The sequence below is a fragment of the Castanea sativa genome, chromosome 9, assembly GCF_040712315.1.
Source record: "Castanea sativa cultivar Marrone di Chiusa Pesio chromosome 9, ASM4071231v1".
Lineage (NCBI taxonomy): Eukaryota > Viridiplantae > Streptophyta > Magnoliopsida > Fagales > Fagaceae > Castanea > Castanea sativa.
Window position 1 is genome coordinate 19029243 of NC_134021.1, and position 15558 is coordinate 19044800.

Sequence of the window (15558 nt, forward strand, 5' to 3'; positions counted from 1 at the left end):
ACACACACTTAAAACATGACGGTATTAGAACTCCTGATGGGTTTGATTATCATTAATATATGTAAAGTTGTGATTACAACTATATGTTTGTTAGCTTTAATTTCGTGTCAAATTTGATTGTATTTTGTTCAATCATTTCCTTATATTTTTTGTGGAATTTAATGTAAGGATTGAGTATGAAAATTTGGAGAAGATTTGTGAAGAAAGTGAAGTTTGTGATTGGCTCACGAGTGGACAACCTGTGAAAGGCCACGTGAGAAGCACGTGCTAGAATTTGAACAGTCTCATGCTAGACTGGTTTTTGCGAGTCACTTTGTGACTCAAGCCAAATCGTGAGTGAACTGAGAAACTCACTTCCTAAACCTTTTTGAAATACGTTTTTCTCATTTCCTTACCCACACTATATAAGCCCACATTGCCTACAAAATTGTAAAGAGTTTTTGAGAGAGAAAACCCTAGCAATGCACTTAAGAGTTGGAGATTGTGAACCCACGATCATCTACACAATTTCTCTTAATTTTCCTCTTCTTCTACCTCTCCAATTACAAATCATTAAGAAGTTCTTAGCCTAAACACTTACATCACCCAATCTGAGTGCTGAGTGAAGTTTTGGTGCGTGTAGGAAGTATTAGAAGAAGCCATCGATTGACGGATGCGATTTGGAGCTAATTGCGGGATTTAGATAACTAGTGAAGACAAGACTCGGTGAAGCCTGTTGATAGTTGGAACTTGGAGGGTTCAAGTACATTGGGTAGATTAGGTTTGGAGGGTCTTTTGATATTAGTGTACTCTAACTTTATTCACTAGTGGATCAATTTTAGCTTGGAGGGCTGCAAAGAGGTTTTTTACCAAGTATTTCGGTTTCCTCTTTGATAACACGTCTCTGTGTTATCTTAAGTTTGCATTTCTTTCCCTATTTTTTAAGCTTTATCTTTATTATTGTTGCTTGTGGTTTTGGCTTGGAGACTTGTTTCGGTTATTGCGTATCATTTACTCTTATTCTGCACTTAAATAAATTAGAATAAAAACAATTAAGTCGTGTTTTTGAAATTAAGGGTCTAAACAAACAATAATGTTTTACACTATTTCAGCTTTCAATATGTCTAATAAAAAAAATATAAGTTAGTTGAGGAAAATTGACCAATTTCGTAGTTAGGGCCTTTGGGGGTGGAGTGTGGACATACACCCAATGAACTAGACCTTCAACATAAATCAACAAACCTGATCATATAAGGTCCAGCATTAGGTTTCCCACATTGAAATCCAAGAAATTTTATCCATTTAAAAGGACTTTGCCCAATCGCTTATTTATTCCCCTATCATTGTCATTCCTCTCGCGTGCCATACTGCCATTGTTTCACTTTCGCATGTTGTTGCCACTCCCTTTCAACCAATAATCCATGGGTTTAACCAATTGAATTATTATTTTGAAGCTCATCATATTGGTTGACAACAGGTTGGACGGAATGGAAATAAACCAGCCCATCTCCTGTCACAATATGCCAAAAGCTTAGACACATTTGTAACTTGGATTGAGAATAACCCCATACTTATTGAGTTTGTTTTGACTCAAGATGTATTATTTTTTAAAACAAATTAATGAAATTGCAGCATTTCTTATCAAAATATATAAATGTCAATGTGATGAAGTCGGTCAATGGATTTGACACTAAACTAGAGCTTCACCAGCCAGTTGACACCCCTATTCATATTCATAGTTATATTAGAGAAATACATTTTTTTTATATAATATTTATGAAAAAAAATATAGAGGGAAACATCCAAATAAACAAGATAACATTAAAAATGTAATTAGGAAAATTCAAAGATTAAAAGCTGTCAATAAAACCTTATTGAATTATGAAGAGAGAGAAAAAAAAAGAGTAAAATATTATTTTAATTTCTAAACTTTACCAAGGTTTGTTTTTTGTCCCTAAATTTTAAAAAATTCTTTTTTCATTCCTAAACTTTGTGAAAAGATTTTTCAATAGTTTAGAGACAAAAATTGGGATAATTTTTTTTTTTAATAGTTTAAAGATGAAAAATAAACTTTTGTCAAAATTTAAGAACATACATAAGACATTTTCAATAATTTAAGGATAAACGATAAACTCTTAATAATTTAGGAACAAAAAATAAAATCCTTAAAGTTTAAGAATAAAAAACAACAATTTGATAAAATTTAAAAGCAAAAATAATATTTTACCAGAAAAAAAAAATCACGGACACATAAATTTGGTGGGTAGGCACGGTGGTGTTGTCCAAAGAGGAAAGATTGATGCCCTCCTTCGACGGAGCTGTGTCGGTGATCACGTGGCTCCCACATGCAGATGCACCTCTTTCACATTCTTGAAGATCGTAGCGTATTTCTTCCGCAACAGGTATCGATCGAGACACGCTCGTGACTCGAATACCCAATCACCGTTAAACAAGTAATCATCTTCAATAAGAAGCAATTCCCTACTTTACGGACCACTAAACAAAAATACAACAAACCCATCACAACCGTCCGATCTGCATAATCACAAACTTGCAATAAACGCAAAAAACGTGCGAGCACGCTGAATAGCTCTGAAGAAGACAATCAGATATTTCCAAAAGTAATAAAAATCTCACTGCAATTTGATCGTTACCAAATACAAATTTATAACAGTCACTTTTATTTTTTTTGAAGGTTGTTCAAATCAGCTCAAAACGCACCGGATTGAATCTGTGCAGTACGTTTCTGAATCGTTTCGTTTCGTTTCGCTTTGATTTTGATTTATAGGGCTAGGGTTTCACGGAGCTATACATTGCGTTATTCTCACACAGGTTTTTTGAGTTTTGAGAATTTGAGAGAAAATGGAGGACGAGAAGAAGAAGAAGAGGAAGAAGAAGAAGAAGAACAAGCAGAGCAAAGCTACGGAAGGCGTGGGAGGAGCTGGCGATATCGATTCTGGAGAACCAGCTTCGTGTTTGGATGATAATCATATGAGCAATGGGCAAGATGATCGTGTTGATGGTCATGTTCAAGTTTCTGATGCTCACAATGGCAGTGATGTGCAAAATTTGAATGTGGATCTCAATGGACATTTGCTCAATGGCACAGTAAGTTTGGAATTTTTTTTCCATTAGGTTTACTTGTTCTTGTATCGTATATGCTTATGTGTATATATGTATGTGAATGATTGCAATCAGGTTTTTATGCTATGCAATTTTGGTTGATTGAAAGAAACGTTTATCAATCTCAGAAACTTAAGCAAGTTTCTTGAAATTGAATGATATGTTTTTGGCGATTTTAGATTCGTATTATATGATTATATCACTTGTTTACAAACAACAAATATAGCACCGAACTGGACGTTCTGTCAAATGCCGTAAGTGTAGTAAAAATTAAGATCTAAGAAGCAAGTGAATGAGAATAAAGAATTCATTAATGAGGAATGTAAAATAGGATTGGTATTCTAGGAGTGAAAAAGGCTCGGTTGAAATTTTATTGTCGGTATTGGTACCGAAAATGCATGTTAATTGTCAAAGTGAAATATCATGTTAGCCCGTCAGGGGTAATGCTCCCGGATTACCTGACAACTGGTTATCGCTGGTGGGTAAAGGCGAGTCCAAAGGGCTTTTCTTTGGAAAGTTTTCTTATGTTATAATAAATAAATAAATAAATCATGAAGTTGTTTATTGCGACAATTATGTAACTTTCCACGGAGTATAGCATTATTGAGGTTAATTCAATTATTCATCATCCAAATTAATGCGCCTCTTATAATTTGGTTTGTAATATGCACCTTCTGCTATGTACGCTGACTGATATCAAAGAAGGCAGAGACAATGTGTGTTACTCATTTTGCGATTGTCCATTTATTCACAATCCTTTGAGTTTTCCTGCTTTGCTTCTACTATCGTTTCATGGCTTTTCAGTTTAGCATTTTTTTCTTAAATGTTGGTATGCAGTCCATTTCAGTGGAAGCTGAGAAACAACAGAGTCTCCAAAGGGAGGTAAGGGCAGATATGCCAAATTATGTTATGTAATTTCCTGGAATTTGATTTGATATTATACTGTGATGTGAAAGTTGATTGTCTTTGCCACAGGCTACTTTAGAAGAGATAATTAAGCAATTACAAAGTGAAAATGATTTGCATATAAAGAAAGAGGTATTGCAATTTAAATTTTTAATCAAGAAAGACTGGTGAAGTCTGCTTCTTTTTCTGGCATTTCATTATCAAAATTGTATCTCTTTTTACAGGTTTCCTTGGAAGAGACTGTCAAAGAATTACAAAATGAAAACAAATCGCTCATAAAAAAAGAGGTAATATCATTTAAATTTACTCAAGAAATTGGAATATTAAATATTTTGGGAAGTTTATGTAGATGTGCTTCTAAATTTTTATTGAAATTTCACATTTTTTCACAGGCTAGCTTAGAAGAGACAATCAAACAGTTACAATATGATAATAATTCATACATACAGAAAGAGGTATTATAATTTTAAGTCTTTTACTTATCAAAAATTTTAAGTCTTTATTTCTCCTTTCACCTTGTGACTATATATTTATTCTATACTTGTTTACAAGCTGGTTTATCTAACTTGATAATTTGCAGGCTGGTCAAGGAATGATAATTGTACAACTACAGAATGAAAAAAATTACTTGCTTAGTAAAGAGGTGAGTTGAGTGATAGAGTTAGTGTGAAGTTCGTCAATTATTGACTTAAGAGCACATATGTCTGCCTCCAATTCACTCCCCATCAGCATTGCATTTATACTTGCTTTTATTTTTATTTAAAACAAATTGTTTCTCATCAACTTTCCGATTCAAAGTAATCGAATGTTATGCTGCATGCAGGCAGGGTTGGAGGAGAAAATCAACCAGTTACTAGACGAGAAAGCAAAATTGAGTTCAAAAGGGGTACTTCTATTATACTTCATGACTTTGTTCTGGTCTAATAAATTTTTTTCTGATCACCATTCAAATTCAAAGTAATCGAATTTTATGCTACATGCAGGCAGGGTTGGAGGAGAAAATCAGCCAGTTACTAAACGAGATAGAAAATTTGAGTTCGAAGGGGGTACTTATTTATACTTTATGACTTTGTTCTGGTATAGTGATTTGTTTCTGATCAACTATCCAATTCAAAGAAATTGAATGCTATGCTACATGCAGGCAGGGTTGGAGGAGAAAATCAATCAGTTACTAGATGAGAGAGCAAGTTTGAGCTCAAAAGGGGTACTTATTTTACGCTTGTGACTTTGTTCTGGCCTAATAATATCTTTTCCACTTATTGGTTGACTGTATACCACTTCTTTGGGTTTTTGTTTATGTATGCATGTGTATGTTTGTAATGTATGTCCAAGAGCATTGGGGTTCAATGATAAAATTACTGGTACAATGTTCCACAGGCAAGTTTAGAGGAAAAAGTCAAACACTTGGAGGGAGAAAAAGAGATTTGGATTTCAAACGAGGTAATCACTTTTTAATTTTTATTCAAGTTTTAGGCATAGTTGTCAAAACGTGAATCGTATCGTGAATCGATTTTTTATTTTTCCATATCATGTATTATATCGTATTGTGTATCGTAAGATACACAAATACTTAATAAAATTTATAAAAAATTGTAGATATACATATATAAAGGGTATATTCATTATAAATTTTGAATAAGTTCAGTTAATGACTAATTTATTCATCACTTATGTAATAATATTTAACAAATTAACTAAATAAATCAAACTAGTACGTGTTTATGACATACACATTCAAATTGCTTAAATTCAAAAGTGATAATATATTACAAAAACCGAAAAATCAACCCCATTTAAGTCAATGCTATCAACATGTTATCATTTTGAAATTTATTTTTTCATTAAAATTTTCTTCATCGTCATTAACATTCACTATCTCTTCTTGTTCTTTTTATTTTAATATAAAAAAAAGCTTCTTGGCATTCTAGTTTCTTGGACTTATAACAATAATGAAAAAAATAGAAAAATAATTATATTTTCAATTAGTATCTTATTCTTAGTATAGAAAATAAATTTGTAAATATTAAAGTGAAGTGTAAGTGTGTATTGTGTAATCCAAATTTTGCAGAAGAAAAAGAGGGAAAAAAAAACCTTATGAATATGTTATTTTATTAGGTTAAATTAAGTAACCTAATAATTTTGTGTTTAAAACAAGTCTAACAACTTGTTAGATTTAAATAAAATTACAAATTTTAACAAAAAATCTCATTTTAAAGTATTTGTCTTTTTATTGTACAATACGTACAATTGTACGATACGATACGATACGATTCATACGATACTCACACTGTATCGTACGATTTATGAGCACTTACAATATGCTGATACGATACGAAACTTTTTACACATGATATGATAATGACAACTATGGTTTTAGGTATGGATATCAAATTTTTCAATATCTAATGCCTATTATTGGTTGACAGATATTTCGACTAATTAATGAGTTTAAATGTGGTAGGGTAAACTATTTGGTTGTAAAAAAAATTGATGGAAAAGCAGAGAATTTTTTCTTGTGTTTTTATTTCTTGATATGTTTCTTTCTATATTTCTTCTTATCTTTATTATGCCTTGTGCAAATTATGTTTGAAGGTTATATCAACAATACGTTTTCCAATGCCTTACCTTTGTGCATATTTGGTTTGTTTGCAACTTTCTAAAGGCAGTGATGCGTTTCCTTTTCAGAATTCAACCAAAGAAATGATTGCAAATCTGAATGGTGATGTCGCTAAACTACAGGCACAGGTACATAGCTTCGTTGTTCTCATGAATTTCTCAATTTAATTGGCTTATTGAATCTGAGGGCACGTGTGAATATGGTCACCTTTTTTTCTTGAGTGGGTAGGTTTACTGTTTTTCTTGAGTGGGTAGGAGAACTAGTATAAGTTAATTGTCTGCTGATTTGCTTATATCTTATGAGCCTAGTAAAGTCAAATTTTGACCGAGTCAGGCAGACCACCCAAAAAGAAGAGAACCAAGTCAGCCTGTTTCTGTTGTTTTGGGTTCCAAACTTCCAATCAGCATAAAGGTGGTGGCATTAAACAGAAAGGCTTCTCATATTTTGTAGTGAAATTGCCTTAATTTATCCACAGAATTTGTTTAATTGTGGCGTCCACATTGATAATTTTTTAACTTATTCCACTAGTGAGAAGGAAATAAAAAACAAAGCATTTGTTTCTTTATTCCATGTACATTCTATCGTATGGTCATGACCATTCCACAGCAGAGCTCTGCATTTGTTCTGATAGGGATATTAAAAACAAAGCTTGACAGGTAATGGAGGTAGAAGAATTCAGGAACAATCTCCTGCAAGAAAATCAAAGACTGATGGAAATCATATCTGGTCTGCAATCACAAATCCAAAATCTTGAGAGCAGTATGTCCTCTACCAGCACATCAGATGAACTCAAAAAGGTTTCGTTCTTGTACTCATTAGGTTGTCATATTTGGGAAAGGATCCCCTCCCAATATAATTTTCCAATTTGCTCCCATTTTAATTCAGGTGTAAAACTTGTGATATTTAAAAAATCCAATGGCCTTAAAAAAAAAAAAAAAAAAAAAAACACATATAAATCACTCAAAACTAATAAATGCCAAGTTTGTGGAGGTGTTTGCCACATTGCATAGTGGTGTACTTGGAGGGAATGGGATGCTAGAAGCTTTGAGAGATGTGAGCTTTACATTCTCGAGATTAAATTGTTCTTCTTACATACTTTTACTCAGAGTGGAGTTTAGCTTTACAAACTTTTTCATGTTCTTCAATTTCTGGCTTGCTGGATTTTTGTAATTTGGGCTTGATTGTTTTGTTCCCTTATTACAATTCTAGTGTACTTGGGTCTGTTTTGTTTTCAATAAATTTTTCATTACTTATAAAATAAAATAAAAACAAATAATTGTCAGGTGTCTCACATCTAGCTAAAAATTGGGGAAAATTGGAGGATTTAAATGGGAGGGCAATCTAATTCTGTCATGCTTTATGTTTATTAGCCTTAAGCATGATAGGAATATGAGGTCTGTAGTCATGTATTTTCTCCAAAGAATGATTAAATAATAGGTCTTCTGTCTTTTTTTTTTTGTTTTTAGCCTTCCAACATTTTTGCAAAGTACTCCTTACAAAAAAGGAAGGAAGAATAACTGCGTTTTGTGTTGTTTTAGATCACTTCTGAAAATGAGGACTTGAACTCTCAGATGGAAGCAGCATGTGCACTGGTTGATAAACTGATCACAGAAAATGCAGAACTTGTTGAGAAGGTAATAAACAAACCCATCTGTGGTTGCTGTAGTGTACTGCTTTTCATATATGGTCTTAATGTGTAATGTTAATCACTTAATTGATTGGTGATTTTGGTTTGGATATAGTTATGCTATGCAGCTACCCAATTATTTATTGTTGGATAGAATTAGACTGATTGACATCGGGTTAAAGCTTTATTTTGGTGAAAGCATTTTTACTGTTTTAACATTCTACGAGTGATGGTTAGACTCCATTGCAATTTGGTATAGTTTTATTTCTTTTTCTCCTTCTCAGGTGAATGAGTTGTATGTTGAGCTTGATCGACAAAGTCCAACAGCTGGTCTTCCTTCAGCCACTGTGTCTGATCAGATGGTTGAAATTGCTGAAACTGCCAGATTCGATGATTTCTCGTTGGAGTCCAATGAGAATTTATCTGTAACAGGCAAAAAGTTGGAGTCAGGTGAAATTGTTCCGATTCAGGTTGAGACTATCAGTGGTGATACTGATAATGTGGATGTTGAGCAAGCTTCAGTAATTCCCAGCTCCTTTGCATCTGAAGAGCCTGGAGAAATTGTGCAAATTTCATTGGATGAGAATGAAATTCGGGATTTAGGGATACAGGCTGCTAATAATGATGAAAACACTGTGGTAGAGTTTTCAGATGCTCCCCTGATTGGCGCTCCATTTCGGTTAATATCATTTGTTGCTAAATATGTTAGTGGTGCTGACTTGATCGACAAAAACTCTAGTCATTAGCAATCTATCTTAACATTAGCTTAGATTTGACCATATATTTCTTTTATACAAGAAAGAAACAGTTCTCATTTATTGATCAAAGATGGGCCGAGTTTGGCCAATTCTTTAATACCTGCATAGGTATCATTTTGTTTTATTCTTGGAGGATGTAAACTTTAGTGGAATGGCCAAGTGAGTTATTATTTTACTTGTTGAAAAGCAGAAACAATGTAGCTCAACCCTTAATCTAGACGGTCAAAACTCAAAAGTTTGTCCTTGGGCGTGCAAATGAAGATGTTGTGGAATAGGCTGAATGTGATAACTTATGACCCCATCTATATAATATTTAAAACTTAAAGCTTAGTATTTACGGGTGCTATGCTTCTATTGAGCCACTCAGCTAACATTTCATTTCGGTATATTTTGTACACTTAGGTCCACCTTTATCCATTTCGGTCCACTTTGGTCAACACATTTCATATTGTACATATGGACATGCGTGAATATATATATATATATATATATATATATATATATATATATATATATATATATATTGTACATATGGATATGCTTTAAAGAAATTTTTTATTCTTGATAATTTTACAACAAATCTTAGGTGGCAAACTGTCACTGATTATAATTTAGGCACACTACTATTATTACTTTTTTACATATCAATAGCAACTTAACATCTAAAATTTGTTGTAATACTTTTTTTGCTCATTTGTTAAAATTTCAAGTCTTGGCCATTATGTGATCGATTTTTCTTAGCAAAACAATTTAGGACAACCTATCATGTGAATGGAAGAGGATCAGCACATATATATAGAACAATTTTATGAACATTCATATATAGTCAACTAGTTATTATTCTCATAAAAAAAAAAAAAAAAAAACTACTTATTATCTTTATGAAGCAATATTATTACAATAATCACAAAAGAGGAGGGTGGGAGGGGGGGGGGGGGGGTTGATGCTAGACAAATTTTTTTTTGTTTTTTTTTTGAGAAACGGATGCTAGACAATTTAATTGTTAAACTAATGCCCTAAAAAGAATCACGCAGTTGCACATATCATAGAGTTAGAAAAGGTTTTTATATGGGAGTTTATGCAGCTAAAGCCTATGGAGTTCTAGGGTAAAAACTTGAGATTATTGATGGGGCAAAGGGAGGGCGATCATGGGGTCTCAATATTTGAGCCCTTGGACTTGCCCTCTGATGGCGATGGCCTATTCTCTGAATCAGATGGCCTGATATCCTCAATCATCCTTATAATTTCTCCTATTGTGGGTCTCATGTCTGGCACCTTTGCAACACAGGCCATTGCCATTTGAAGCATTTGCACCAGCTCTTCTTCAATATCTTGGTACCTCATTAGTTCTACATCAAATACCTCAGAAGTCCATTCCTCTCGTACAACGGATTGCACCCACCTCGGAAGATCAACCACGTCATCTTGTCCCCATGATTGGACTGGTGATTTGCCTGTCAGCATCTCAAGGAGGAGGACACCAAAACTGTAAATATCAGATTTTTGAGTACATTTTCGACTTTCGATCACCTCAGGAGCTCTGTAGCCTGCACTCCTAGTTGGGACGGTAGGCAAAACCGTCAGAGAAGTCAAACCAAAATCTGATACGCAGCCATTGAGGTCTTGTGTGAGGAAGACGTTGGAGGACTTGATGTTGCCATGGATAAATTTCCCACCACCTGCATAATGGATGTGGGCAATGCCCCTTGCAGTTCCAAGGCAAATCTTTACTCTGGTTTCCCAGTCTGGTGGAGTTCTTCCGCTTTCTCTGTTTCCTGTAATCATATCATTAACGAATGTGACAAAGTGACAACTGAGAATAATCATGTCTTATATCTGCTTCTTATTCTAGCAAAAAACAGTAAATGACAACAGTGGGTAATATTTAACCCTGTGATTGTATGATGCTCAAAACATCAAAGAATCACTAATTGGGAAGGAAAAAAAGATCCAGCACTTGAAAATTCCAATGTTCAAGTTAAATGAGATTAAGAGTATGATTTATATTTTAAGTTACAACCAGTGGTGCCAAATAGCATTAAATAAAAGGAAGCAATTTACTTTTAGTATGCTTCTAACATTCGAGAGTCTAAAAATGTTACATGGTAAAGAAGGTTAGGCAATCATAGGATTATCATTCTTTAAATATATAATTCAGGAAAGCAGAATGAAATTGGAGAAGATACTTGGAAAGTACATACCATGCAATAATGCGGAAAAGCTGCCTGATGCTATGTAGTCATAAACCAGGAGTCTTTCATCCTTGGAATAGTAATAAGCACGAAGAGGAACAACATTTGGGTGCGGACCGACCCTCCCCACGTTTTCCATTTGTTGTTCAAACTCTCTTTTCCCCACTGCCACTTCTCTCAATCTCTTCACTACCACTGTTACTCCCTCCTCCAAAACGGCCTTATAAGATGTCCCATAACTCCCCTTTCCTAGAACTTCAGCAGACGCTCTCAATAAATCCTCAAGATCAAAATTATAAGAACAGCCTTCAAAGAAAACTAACTTATTCTTCTCAGCCTCTTGCACCCCACTCCCAAATTCCTCCTTGGGCTTCTCACTTCTTCCACCCTTTCCTTTTGTTCCGCTGCTGCTTTCACCATCTTTTTTCTTTAAACAGCATATCACTATCACCAGTAAAAGGATCAGAACTGCAGAACCCCCTATTGCAATTGCAATGATAGCTCCTGTACTTAACTTCTTTTTGGAACCACCTCTAGGGGCAGTTGAGTCAGTGGAGGAAGGTGAAGGAGCGGGTGAAATTGAAAGACACGAATTAAGAGGTGGCCCACATAACATAAGGTTCCCTTCAAATGAGGATGGGGAGAACTTCTGCAGGGCTGAGGGTATTGAACCATTTAGGTGGTTGTAGCTCAAATTCAATTTCTTAAGCCTTGGGAGGTTGAGATAAGAGATTGAGCCATTGAGAGAGTTGTTCTGGAGATTCAGGCTAGTGAGATTTGTTAAATTGTTAACTGTGGCTGGAATGTTTCCTATGAAGGAGTTGAAGGAGAGATCAAGGAAGATAAGTTGGGAAGGGAAAGAAGAAGGAATACTACCTGAAAAAAAATTGTGTTGAAGGTATAAGTAATGGAGGGAAGGAAGGGAAAGTATGTCAGTTGGAATGTTCCCATTGAGGAGGTTGGATCGAAGACTTAGGATTGTGAGTGCATCTAACTTTCCAAGGGTGTTGGCTGGAATTGGACCATAAAGTCCAACACCGGGGAGCCGAACAGCTACCACACGGGAGCCATTCCGGGTGCAATTTATGCCAACCCAAGTGCAGACAGGGGTAGCAGGATTCCAGTTGACTTTCCGACCACGAGGAACAATAGAAGCAAAGTTAAGTAGGGCTTGTTTGTCTGAATTAAGGTCAGCTAAATGTTGAGGAAGGAGAGAAAGGAGCAACAGGAAAGGTAGTGCAACAAAAACTATTTGCAGCTTCATAAGTGGTGTTTGTTGGAAGGTCTAGTGAGGTGATTAATTATGACTCTAAAATCTCAGCAATTCTTCTTTATCCCCTGCCATAGTAAAAAAGCTTTCAGAATATTGCTCTTGAATCATTTTCTCCTCTTAACACTAGTAAACAATAATGCTAAGCAGTTAGTGATAATTAAAAAATACAGTGAATGACTATGAAATCCATTTTTAGCAAGCAATATCCATAAAACCAAAGATTCAAAAGATTTTCAATCGAAAATTCCAACTTATCTTCATCTCAGCTCTAAGCCAAAAAGAATCCAGTAAAAAACAAAAAAGAAGCCACTTTGAGTAGCTGCAGTAAAATATTAAAAACTTCAGGACAAATAAAATTCAGTGCTAGCATGGAAGATATGTAAGGCCATCTGAGTGTTATGAGAGAAAACGATTAGATGTTCAGCACTAAGTAACTTAAACACAAACAAATAGTGAGAATAATTATTTCATCAAAAGAGTATTCTTTCCAAATGCTTGCAAAGTTTTCAATTTCTTTTTCCATGACTTCTCATATATTGATTGAGCACAAAGGAAAAGGAAAAGGTAAGGTTTCCCTTTATGCATATTTGACAATGAAAGATCCAAGTTTGGCTTGTGACTAAGCGACGCGAACACCACTTGTCCTAGAATGACCATATGTAACTCTTATTTCTTGTCCAGTGCACCGAAGCATTGTATGGAAGCTTTGCTCCAAAGGGCCACATTGTTGCCTCGGGTACCAATACCATGCCTTTATCTTTGGATTAAAAGTCAAAGACTTAAAAAGTACAGAAAAACATTAATCAATATTATCTAAACCTATAATCATCAAAAAAAGTAAAAGCACAAGCATAATTCTTTTTCAACAAAAGAGAAAACAAAAGCATTAAAGAATCCAATGCAAAATGCTGAAAGAATTCCTTTTTCAGCTTTATTATTATTTTCCTTTCAAGGCGTAAAGAAGTTTCATGCAATGGAATCTGGACAAAAAAAATAATGTGCTCAAAATATAGACCTTTGACAAAAAAGTTAAAAATAATATTGAAATGTAAGACAGATTTTTCAATTGTCAATTAGACAAAAACAGAACAGGAAGTCAAGACTATTTTTGGTCCCAAAAGCAGGTTCACCCCAGTTTTTAGATTTGAGTTGACAAGGATGTTCTTGAAATCAATAGCATATTATTCGGTGGATAAATAGGCCACTTTTTTTTTTTGTGGTCTTGAATGAATCTATTAATTGTCATATTGTAAAGAAAAAAAAAAGGAGAATGAGAGGATTATCTTCTACTTTTAGAGCACATGGTTTTTGCCTAGGAGTAAAAACAAAAACTGTATAGAAGGTAAGCAATTAAGGTTCCTTTGTCCTTTTCCGTTGACTAAATCGAGAAAATTCAGTTAAGAAAAATGAATACCAGCTGGAGCCAGCAATGGAAGACTAACCAAAAAAAGAAAAAATCTAAAATTAAAATTAAAATTAAAAAAGAAGAAGATGAAGATGAAGATGAAGATGAACAAAGCCATGCCATAACAGATCTGTTGAAAAGACTACGTTTCTCTCAGCAATTAGCTTCAAATTCACATGGACTTAAGTTGCTTAAAAAGCTCATTGTCCGAGACTCCTTATGAAATGTAAAACAAAGTATATAATCGAAACAGCTTGTTTTCATGGAAAATTAAGGATTTTAATTGAAACATTTTGATTCTGGAACATAATGGAAAAGAGTATTATCTAATTCTAAGCCAACCGACAATCGAAAACATGTAAAGCAAAACTGAATGCATAATGCCTAATGGAACTCAAACATACAATTAGATCTAACTACTTCAAAAAGAACCTCATTCTAAATTTTCATCTATCTAATAAATCCAAAGCTTTCAATTACTAAATCAACAAAAACACACAGAAAGAGAGAGAGAGAGAGAGAGCTCAAACCTCGAATTCACAAGAATGCCAGACCGAACCGTCCATGAGAAGAACTAGTTTAATCCGAATCCGAGGCTCATGAGAGAGAAAAGACTCGGAGCTGAAAGATCACAAGGAAGCGAGAGTGAGAGAAAGAGAGAGTACTATATTAAAATGGTTCTGATAGTACAAGCTTTAACGACATTTCTTCAGGAACACGCTGTGGACTAAAAAGAAGTCGTTGTAGTTAACATTAGTAGTCGTTTGTTGTTGTTGTTGTTGGTTTCAGATTCAGATTCGCCAGCAAGCACAGATTCACAAAAAAGGTTTTTGCTATGCTAACCTTAATATCGAAGCTTCTTCGTCAAGCTAACGCAGTGAGCTACTCACTACACGGATCTCGATGTTGTAAATTGTAACAACGTAATTCCTCTGCTTCTAAACCACTTGTCCATTTCTTTCTCTCTTTTTTTTTTTTTTTTGCTCTCTCTCTTCCAACGGTTGTGAAATGTTAGAGAGCTGAGAGAGACTAACCCAAATGCCACACAATTATGAACACAGCTCCACCATTTTGTTTTGTTTTTCTCCTTCTTTGATTTATAATTAATGCAGCTTATAAAGTATTAATTATTATTATCTTTTATTTTAGGTAAACAAGCGGTGTCGGAGTCTTTTTTTATTAGACTTTTTCTAAAAGGATAATTTTTCGACCTATTCTATGTTAATAAATCTTTATCATCATGTTAATACAACATTAAATATTTGGTGTGGGTCGAGCTTGAATCTTGATATCTCATTTGAGTTATTTGAAGACTACAATTTTTTTTGTACGTGAGACATCCAAAAATATCATACACCAATGTGATAAATTAAACCTGGAATCTCCTAAATTTTTTCAGGTACCAAACAATTGAATACAACTGTTGGGGTTATATAATTAGTTAATTACTAGTAACAACTGCTAAATAATTGATTAATAAACTATTTTGGTTGGATTACCGCCCGGTCAATATGGGTTTTTTTTTTTTTTTTGGGAAAGAAAAAATTTGACTCTAATCTATTCGCTTGTATTGTGGAATGTGAACTGCGGTTGACCTACAGTGACCTACAAATGGCTATCCACCACATCATCGCAAAGCTGGTGAAAACTATGATGTGGTGGTTTTTTACTGGTTCTA

General features: G+C 34.3%; 2 protein-coding genes across 6 annotated transcripts; one reads left to right on the forward strand and one right to left on the reverse strand.

The window, feature by feature from the left end:
- Nucleotides 1–2259: 2259 nt before the first annotated feature.
- On the forward strand, nt 2260–9198 carry LOC142610284 (uncharacterized). 3 transcript variants are annotated; one of them, XM_075782067.1, is made up of 16 exons: nt 2260–2600; nt 2675–2717; nt 2812–3087; nt 3940–3984; nt 4078–4140; nt 4233–4295; nt 4401–4463; nt 4589–4651; nt 4832–4894; nt 4992–5054; nt 5150–5212; nt 5386–5448; nt 6694–6753; nt 7282–7422; nt 8164–8259; nt 8537–9198. In XM_075782067.1, the coding sequence occupies exons 3-16, from the start codon at nt 2842–2844 to the stop codon at nt 8996–8998; spliced, it is 1554 nt and encodes a 517-aa protein (XP_075638182.1). In that variant the 5' UTR covers nt 2260–2600; nt 2675–2717; nt 2812–2841; the 3' UTR covers nt 8999–9198. The 3 variants fall into 3 exon arrangements, with proteins under 3 accessions (XP_075638182.1, XP_075638181.1, XP_075638183.1); XM_075782066.1 differs by having other exon boundaries at nt 2574–2717; XM_075782068.1 differs by lacking the exon at nt 4992–5054 and having other exon boundaries at nt 2574–2717.
- An 829-nt stretch (nt 9199–10027) lies between these two features.
- LOC142610283 (putative inactive receptor kinase At5g58300) lies at nt 10028–14863 on the reverse strand. Of its 3 annotated transcripts, none has more exons than XM_075782062.1 (4): nt 14724–14863; nt 14411–14501; nt 11212–12540; nt 10028–10785 (listed from the first exon to the last, which is right to left on the reverse strand). In XM_075782062.1, exons 3-4 carry the CDS (start codon nt 12464–12466, stop codon nt 10157–10159), a joined length of 1884 nt encoding a protein of 627 aa, XP_075638177.1. In that variant the 5' UTR covers nt 12467–12540; nt 14411–14501; nt 14724–14863; the 3' UTR covers nt 10028–10156. The 3 variants fall into 3 exon arrangements, with proteins under 3 accessions (XP_075638177.1, XP_075638179.1, XP_075638178.1); XM_075782064.1 differs by lacking the exon at nt 14724–14863 and adding an exon at nt 14571–14622; XM_075782063.1 differs by lacking the exon at nt 14724–14863 and having other exon boundaries at nt 14411–14547.
- Between the last annotated feature and the right edge of the window lie 695 nt (nt 14864–15558).

What these genes read in the sequence shown, in the direction of transcription:
- LOC142610284 (XM_075782067.1), top strand. Translation starts at nt 2,842, where the DNA reads ATGGAGGACGAGAAGAAGAAGAAGAGGAAGAAGAAGAAGAAGAACAAG. An exon ending in CAAAATTGAGTTCAAAAGGG is followed by an intron (nt 4,895 to 4,991) that starts GTACTTCTATTA and finishes TGCTACATGCAG; the next exon opens with GCAGGGTTGGAGGAGAAAAT. An exon ending in TCGCTAAACTACAGGCACAG is followed by an intron (nt 6,754 to 7,281) that starts GTACATAGCTTC and finishes AAAGCTTGACAG; the next exon opens with GTAATGGAGGTAGAAGAATT.
- LOC142610283 (XM_075782062.1), bottom strand. Translation starts at nt 12,466, where the DNA reads ATGAAGCTGCAAATAGTTTTTGTTGCACTACCTTTCCTGTTGCTCCTT. An exon ending in CTTTTCCGCATTATTGCATG is followed by an intron (nt 10,786 to 11,211) that starts GTATGTACTTTC and finishes ATATGATTACAG; the next exon opens with GAAACAGAGAAAGCGGAAGA.